Genomic DNA, 9,135 nt, shown 5'->3' on the forward strand with positions numbered 1-9,135 from the left:
CCTCCAGCACCACCAAAGATGGTTGCCTCGGCTGATGTCAATGACAGGCCTATTCACATATTACAATTTTGGATGTGATGGGATTTATTTGTAATTTCAGGAAAGCTTTTTGCTTCTTCATCATGATGTGTCAGCAGAAACAGAATAGATGGTGATGTCATCAGGTGCCTCGGATGGGATGACATCACCGGTATGGCAATGTGAAGGTGACATCACCAACAGCTACTGGTGACATGGCTGCAGTGCAGGATGTGACACCATATAATGGAATCAGGATCAGGCTTCATCATCTGATTAGACTCTGATTATTTTCCCTAAAAGGCTGAAAACAATTTCTCAGTTTGTTGTAAGTACCAGGAACTGGTGTTATGGAGCCTATCAACAGATAAATGGTCACCTGATTGTGGGAGGTGCTTAGGTGAGAGACAGCTCAGCGTGGGTGTCACCAGTAGCTGTGAAGAACAGGTAGAAGGCGGAGCAGTGGGTGGAGCCTGTACAAGTACTGCCTATGAGTACTCCCCGTATAACACTGCTTCAGTGGGGGGTGTAGGGTTCCTTGGATACATTAAAAAAAATGAAGTGTTAAAAATGCCCCATTATAATAAAACAAAATACAAAATTACCCCCATACCCCACTCATCCTACTGTACGCTCCTCGTACGTCACTCATGCCCCTGTATGTTCCTCATACCCAGGGAGGCGTTGAAACAAAATGGGTCCCTGAATAATTACGTGGGAACAAATATACGCTTCATCCCATGTCATTTGGGGTCATGGAGAACATAGCGGGGCCATGAGCAACTTGCACAGTTTGCCAAACTTCAAAACTCACCCTGCTGATACCTAGATCACCCCACTGAATTGCCCTCTCACCTACCTAACCTTACTGTACACCTCACAAATCTGAGTCTTTCTACTATACGCTCCTATACTTTCCTCACCCCACTGTATACCCCTCATACCTGTGTGTGGGGTGAATTTGGGGGTTACAGTGGGGTGTGAGGTAAATATGGGGGATATAGAGAGAAGAGGCATTGTGGGGGGTATATAGTGGAGTGTGATGTGATTATGGGGTGTGGTGTAATTATGAGGGATTTAGAGGGGTGTAAGGTTCTTATCAGGGTGTACAGGTGTTATAGGAAAAAATAGCAGGTATATAGTGGGGTTTAGGGTAGTTATGGGGGGTTTATAGTGGAGTGTGATGTAACTATGGGGGTTTTTATAGTTAGGTGTAAGGTAATTCTGGGGTATAAATTGGGGTGTGAGGTATTTATGGGGGATATAGTGGGGTGTAAGGTGATTATGGGGTTTATAGTGGAGTGGGAGGTAATAATTGGGGGTATACAATGGGGTGTGAGGTAAATATAGTGGTTATAGTGGGGTTTCAGGTAATTATGGGGTAAATAGTGGAGTTTGAGGTATTTATGGGGTATATAGTGGGGTTTGAGGTAATAAATGGGGGGATATAGTGGGGTGTGAGGTAAATATAGAGGTGTACAGTAGGGGAATTATTGGGTTGTATACAATGATGTGAGGTAATATTGTGTGGTATGAAGGGGTGTGAAGTAGTATGAGGGGTTTGTAGGGGAGAGTGAGGTAGGTGGAGGTGGTGGGGGGTAGGGCCCTCCTATGTGTACATACCTTCCAGTCTGATTTGGGGTTGCTCTCCATCCCCTCCCCCATAACAGAATGACATGCAGGCTCCACCTCCTCCCCACACCACTGCCCATGGTGCCCCAGAACCCCAGAGAAAATACAGCCCCTCGCCCAGTAGAACTATAACTCCCAGCAGGTATCATCTCTCCTCATCTATAGCCTACTGACCCTCCCCCTGTAGCCCTATAACCCCCAGTAAGCAGTATTTGGAGGTAACTTGGGGGGTATATAGTGGGGTGTGAAGTGATATGTGGGGTATATAGTGGGGTGTGAGGTAAATATGGTAGGGTGTAAGGTGATTATGGGGTGTGAGATAAATTTGTGGGGTGTTCTGGGGTATATAGTGGGGTGTGTGGTAAATATGGTAGATTATGGGGTTTATAGTGGGGTGTGAGTGTAAGGTTATTGTGGGCGGTATATATTGGAGTGTGATGTAATTATGGGGTTTATAGTGGGGTGTGAGGTGATTATGGGGGTACATATTGGGGTGTGAGGTGAATATGGGGGGTATAAATTGGAGTGTGAGGTAATTATGGGGTTTATAGTGGGGTGTGAGGTGATTATGGGGGTACATATTGGGGTGTGAGGTGAATATGGGGGGTATATATTGGAGTGTGAGGTAATTATGAGGTTTATAGTGGAGTGTGTGTTGAATATGGGGGGCATATATTGGGGGGTGAGGTAATTATGGGGTGTATAGTGGGGTGTGTGGTAATTATGAGGGGTATATAGTGGGGTGTGAGGTAATTTTCGGGGTACCTAGTTGGGTGTAAAATGATTATGGGTGGTACATATTAGGGTACATATTATATGTAGGGACATTATGGGGGTTTATAGTGGGGTGTGAGTTAATGATGGGGGTATATAGTGGGGTGTGGGGTAATTATGGGGGGTATACAGTGGAGTGTGAGGTAAATATGAGGTATATAGTGGGGTGTGAGGTAAGTATGGGGAGCATATATTGGGTTGTGAGGTAATTCTGGGGTATGCAGTGGGGTGTGAGGTGAACATGAGGGTTTATACTGGGGTGTTTGGTAATTATGGGGTATATAGTAAAGTGCGGGGTAATTCTGGGGTATATAGTAGGTTGTGAGGTAATTATGGGGGTATATAGGGGGTGTAAGGTCATTATGGGGGTTTATAGTGGGGTGTGAGGTAAGTATGGGGAGCATATATTGGGCTGTGAGGTAATCCTGGGGTATACAGTGGTGTGTGAGGTGATTATGAGGCTATATAGTGGGGTAATTATGGGGTATATAGTGGGGTGTGAGTTAATGTTGGGAGTATATAGTGAGGATTGAGGTAATTATGGGGTATATAGTGAGGTGTGAGGTAAGTATGGGGTATATAGTGGGGTGTGAGGTAATTATGGGGATATAGTGGGGTGTGAGGTAATTATAGGGTATATAGTGGGGTGTGAGGTAAGTATGGGGTATATAGTGGGGTGTGAGGTAGGTAGGAGGTATATAGTGGGGTGTGAGGTAATTCTGGGGTATATAGTGGGGTGTGAGGTCATTCTGGGGTATATAATGGAGTGTGAGGTCATTATGGGGGTTTATATTGGGGTGTGTGGTAATTATGGGGTATATAGTAAAGTGTGAGGTAATTCTGGGGTATATAGTAGGTTGTGAGGTAATTATGAAGGTATATAGGGGGTGTAAGGTCATTATGGGGGTTTATAGTGGGGTGTGAGTTAATGTTGGGAGTATATAGTGGGGTGTGGGGAGTAATTATGGGGGGTATACAGTTGGGGTGTGAGGTAAGTATGGGGTATATAGTGGGGTGTGAGGTAGGTATGGGGTATATATTGGGGTGTCAGGTAAGTATGGGGCACATATATTGGGGTGTGAGGTAATTATGGGGTATAGAGTGGGGTGTGAGGTAATTCTGGAAATATATTGGGGTGTGAGGTAAGTATGGGGCATTAAATTGGGGTGTGAGGTAATTATGGGGTATATATTGGGGTGTGAGGTGAATATGACCTCCTTGTAACACTACTATACCCAACAGACAGGTGGAGCTCCTCCACTCCCAGCACTACTACTCCCAGCAGGCAGACACAACTCCTTCACTGTAGCACTACCACTCCTAGCAGACAAGACCCAGCTCCTCCCCTTTGTAGCACTACAAGCCCCAGCAGACAGCCCCTCCCTTTTGTAAAACTACAACTCCCAGCAGACAGCCCCTCCCTTTTGTAAAACTACAACTCCCAGCAGACAGCCCCTCCCTATGTAGAACTACAACCACCAGCAGACAGCTACTCCCCTTTGTAGCACTACCACCCCCAGCAGCCCCGCTTAGCCCCTCCCCTCGCAGCACTACCACCCCCAGCAGGCAGGCAGGCGGGCGGGCGGCTCCTCCCCCGGTAGGCAGACAATAGGCGGGGGGTGGGCACAGTTCTGCCCCCTCCTCCCCGTCTCTCCCCGTGGCTCCTCTGCCTCTCTCTCTCTCTCTCTCTTGCCCCTCTTTGTTCCCAGCCTTTGTCAGCCATGCCTAGTCTGGTGGTGCCAGGGCTGATGATGGAGAGGAATGGGGCCCTGGCAGAGCTCACCAAGGAGCGGGTCCTGGAGGATGAGAGAGCCCTGCAGATCGCCCTGGACCAGCTGTGCCTGCTGGGGCTGGGGGAGAGCGAGGAGGACAGTGCCAACAACAATGCCAGCAGCGGCAGCAGCAGCAGCAGCCCCGGTACCCAGCAGAAGGGGGACACCAAGCTGTGTGCCCTGTACAAGGAGGCCGAGCTGAGACTGAAGAGTTCCAACACTACAGAGTGTGTGCCAGTGCCCAGCTCCGAACACGTGGCTGAGATTGTGGGCAGACAAGGTAGGCAAGCTTTCTTTGTCTCTAGGACCCCTTAACCTGCACCCCCCCTTTGTCTGCAGGACCCCTTAACCTGCACCTCCTCTTTGTCTCGAGCACCTTCCCCCCCCCCCCATTCCCTGCACCTCTTACAAAAAGAAAACCCATGACCCTTTTTGTTTGGGCACGTTGTCACACACACACCCCCTTCGCCCACCGCCACCGCCGCATGTGCCTTTGTTTGGCAAACACCAAAAAAAAAAAAAATAAGCCAACGCCATTCTGTCAAGGCAGTCGTCGTCGTTAGTCATTGTGGGTACCCTTTTTTTTTTTAAATCCAGTGCCACACTTGCCCGACGTGGTCCTTTTGTTGTCTCTTCTACCGATTCTATTGTCTGCCTGGCTTGGGCACTTCCTGAGCGTCGCTGCTTGCTGGAAAGTTTATGTGAGGATAGCCTGCTGCAGTCTGGCGTCTATAGCATGCCATGTATCGTCTGCGCCGACAGGCTCTGAAAGTTTACCCCGTATCGCCCTTACAAATGGGCTGTTTTTGTTGTTTTTGACCACATAAACCAACCTCCCCTCTTGTTCCTTCTCCACAGGACAAAAAGAAGGGATCGCACGCGTGCACATGGAGGGGGAAGCCTCTGTTCTTTGTTTGGCTGGAGTGGGCTTAGAGGGGTCTTGACGTTCCAGGAAGGGGATTTCGTCCCGGGGGCAACTTCCTCCCAGGCGTTACGTTCCTATGTAAAAGTTGTGCATGCTTTGTGTGCCCGGCAAGCTTTGGCCACCAGCCCTGGGAAATGCCAGCCGGTCTTTGTTCTCGTTTTAGGGGAGGACCGGGAGGGTTAAATTGAGAGATACCACACCCACCTTTTTCTGGCTCCTTAAGATGCGTTTGGGGATACGTCGCGGTCCCTCTCAGCGCCCACCCCTGGCACCTTCATCTTTGCCCAAGCTGCACCTGGTCTAATAACAGTTGCAGTCCAACTTTTGTTGTTGTTCGTTTTTGGGGGGAAATGCATGTGCAGGCTCCCTAAAGTGCATGGGTATCTAAACGTTGCCAACATAACTCCAAAAAGTCCATTTGCGTTTAAAACTCCGGAGCTAGCAATCTATTCGCCATGCCACAAAGGTACCCTGGGAAAGTGGGGTAATGGGTTGGACATTTTGCAAAGCTGGGGTATTTTGTTGTGTGCTGCTTTTTGTGGGAAGTGGGCGTTAGATGAGGCAGCGTGTTTCTGAAATAAGTTTTTTTTTTTCGGTGGGTGTGTACGCGCGCGGCTGTGTTGGTACCGAAAACGTGAGCTGAGGAGCGCTTGCGCGAGCCAGACCCATTCGGAGCATGGGGATCCTGCTCAAACTGGGGAGCAATTGGTAAAACTTTTTGGGGCGATTGGGAATTGGGGCCTTATGTAGAAAAGGGGCAAGGTTTAGGTAGTGGCAACACCTTGTTGTCCCAACCGGTGACATAGTAAAGCAACGCCGTGTGCGCAAAGTAACCTTTGCCCTCTGCGGATATCTCTAGGCTATCGCTTTTTATTCGGCACGCTTGGGGCTGCAGTGGTGTGCTCCGGACCCCATTTTGCGTACACGCCCCCCTCCTCCTCTTTCCGAAACCTGCCGTGTGTAGAATGAATGATATGACATCACTGTTGCTTTGCGCATTGTTCTCCAATCTGCTGTGGCTGGCGCAAACCAAAAATTCCAAAGCCTGCGTTGGTTTTCGGAAGTTGGGTTGGCCAAACCTGCAGTCGCCACGAGCCAACAAGGTTTTGCCCTCTTGCTCCCTTTTATGTCTGCACTGTCCCTTTGCCCCAAAACCTTTCCTCCGGGACAGCGATTTCCCCCCTCTGCCCATGAAACATCTGGGATTGGTTGCATCTTGCGCCCCCCTGGCAGAGAGAGTAGGTGTAAACTTGAAATATTGCCCGCAATAGCTGTCAACTTCGGGTCTTTGTTCAGCAGCGCACGTGCCGCGTCCATTGTAAATAGTGTGATTGTTTATCCAAGTAAATCCGGAGAATAACAGCAGATTGCGCTGCTCCACCGATTAACCTCCTCCGCCCAAACCTAACTGACCCCCTGTGGGGAAAAGGTTGGCTGCCGTTCTGCAAGGAAATTGATGGGCACGGAGGGAAGCCAAGGGCTTTGCGTACCAAAACACCAAATGACTACCCAGCATGTGCTTTAGACAGACATTGGCATTCCCCCAGACAGCCTCCTCGAAACAGAGCTCCCCTCACATTGTATGGTGGGTGAGGGGGTCTCCTACCTTGTTCACCAAACCCCCTTTATCCCCAAAGGTTGCAATATCAGACATTGAGTTTCTAAACGTGTCGCTGATGAAATTATGTAACTGCAGACAGTCAGTAGACGGTGTCGAGCCGAGTCTTGCGTTAGATGTTGCTGTGCTTTTGTGGCTGTTTTTATTGTGTCGGGGGTCTGTCGTGTATATATAGGGCACCACCTGTGTAAGAATTTTTGGGAGTGTGTGTGTTTTTTTTTTTTGTGTAGGAGACGCTGCAGCGTGCTGTGGTGCAGGAAGTGAGCTGTTGCAGGCTCTTTGTCTGAAGCACTAGACTTTTTCTCTCCTGCACATGTGCTTCCCGAGCTGCACAATTCGTCCCATCTTTTGTCTGAAACAACAAGGAAAAAAAAAAACACACTGCCTGTCGGTGAGCCATCCAACCCATGTCGTCATGGGGGTCTCGCTCCAAGAATCAGCACACATCGTCTGCTAACGGTTCCTTCATTTTAAATAATTCATAGCCAAATCTTGGAGATCATTAACTCTTAAACGAGCACTGCTGGAATTTGAGTTCAAGATGACCCAAACTCACTGGTGGCTTTTATGTTTTTTGTAACAATTTTGCCTTCATGTGCGGCCATGTCAGCTTGTCCCAAACAAAAGAACTAGGGTACTGTTAGACGTCTCGAAGGAGAAAAGTGCCCAAATAGCTGGCAAACTCCTCCAACAAGGCACCAACCCTAAAGGTCTTCCTCCAACCATAGTTGACCCTTTCAAAAAAAAAAAAAATTTGTTTAAATTTGGCAAATAAATTTGGAAATAGGGAAAACCCCCGACAAGGTAGATTTTTTGTTTTTTGGAATCAGGCCTTTGTTCTGAACAAATTTACAGACCAGACAAAAGAAATTTTGCACCCGTTATTGCTTTTGTGTCTGTGTGCGAGGGAATGTGTGCGAAATGCGCAGGTTGTAGCGAAAACAGTTAGGGGGGTGTGGTCCTTATTTTACAGTCGTGGACAGAGCCATGCGTGTCTGCTTTCTGATGCTAGGGAGACACTGCGGCGGGTTTGAAATGGCATCTTTCAAATGATGGGGGGGGGGGGTCGCATTTTTGCAACCCTCTTGTTTCGATAAAGGGTTGAAAAGTTATATTTGGAGGGGTTAGCTTTGATGGTTTATTTGGGAGATGGTTCCATTTTTAAAGAGGAGTAGTGGGTAGCATGATGTACAGAGGTGTTTTTGGTGAATCTGTATCCAGACATCATTCATAGGAATGTCTGAATCGCAAGATTTTAATGACAACCTGGTATATCTAAAGATAGGAGTGTCTTTTGAATTTTGTAGACTCGATCAAAAGGGGCATGTTCAGGGCATTGTGCAATCATATTCATTCCATGGGATATAATGCTTCCGTGCCCGCCACCTTTGTGCCTTAAAGATGCCCCAAAACTTGAACAAAGGACACCTTCTATTTGACAATAAACATTGGATTTAAATTTAGAAAATGTGGGCTATTTTTCAAATCCAAATTGTAAAAGGACCAAAAACCTAAATCTGATGATTTTTGAATATTCTAGAAATTGCAATTCTACCAGCGTTGGCAGGCACGTGGCTCGACGCTGCGTCTGTAGATCTTCCATGACTCTGCAGCCCCTCATATAAACCTGGATACAGCCCTTTGTATCTGTCATCTGCCTAAAAGGCAGGTGATGCCATTGGCTGCTCACATGGGGTGGTGGCATGGAGGGGCGTGGCGGCTCTTGGCAGCGGCACCCTCACGCGGTCCTCCGAGCAGGCGCAGTGTTGGTAAACACACGGCACATTTTGGCATGGTGAGCGATGTTGACGGGAAGAAAAAAAAACACCTACTTCCATTCTTTGTTAACTCGTCCCACCTGCGCAAAATGTCAATGCTTTTTTTGGGTAACGCAATCATGTCGCCAATCCCCAACTTCCAGAACTCCATTGTTGCAAGAATCCCTTAGTAAAATTCTACACATTCTACATTACTACATTACTCGAATACCCAAAAATCTTTTCTGTACTATTTGATTTTTACAATTTTGATTTTTAAAAAACTTTTGCTCTTTCTTTTGTATATGGCACAAAGTAGAAAGTTTTTGTTTCCCAGGTGATCTGTGGAGGCTTCTGTTAAAGTCCAGAAATGGAGACAAGCTGGCTTGTATGGTTAGGGCCCGCATAATTTTGCTTTGTTCAGGTTATCTGTCGTTCTTTTTGTGTGTGTGCGTAGGCTGGGCTCGGCCATGGGGTCTGAGTGCTTCTGTGCTTCTCAGGATCTTGCTACGTATTGTTCTTTTGTAGGCTGCTGTACGATAACGAAGCAGTTAAAGCTCGGCTTTAGCGCCGGTCAGATGGTTCTTTTTCTTTGGCAGGCATTTTGAATTTTTTACGGACTATGTTAACGATCTTTGG

At 47.6% G+C, this 9,135-nt stretch overlaps 1 protein-coding gene across 1 annotated transcript in view; it reads left to right on the plus strand.

Annotated features, from left to right (window-relative positions):
* The first annotated feature begins 4,053 nt into the window (after positions 1–4,053).
* The window catches only part of MEX3A (mex-3 RNA binding family member A), a 20,201-nt gene continuing 15,119 nt past the window's right edge, over positions 4,054–9,135 (plus strand). The window contains exon 1 of the mRNA XM_072427930.1: positions 4,054–4,476. Coding sequence (XP_072284031.1) covers positions 4,146–4,476 — 331 coding nt within the window. The 5' untranslated portion in view covers positions 4,054–4,145. The remainder of the gene's footprint in view (positions 4,477–9,135) is intronic.

Source organism: Pyxicephalus adspersus, chromosome 12 (genome assembly GCF_032062135.1).
Source record: "Pyxicephalus adspersus chromosome 12, UCB_Pads_2.0, whole genome shotgun sequence".
Lineage (NCBI taxonomy): Eukaryota > Metazoa > Chordata > Amphibia > Anura > Pyxicephalidae > Pyxicephalus > Pyxicephalus adspersus.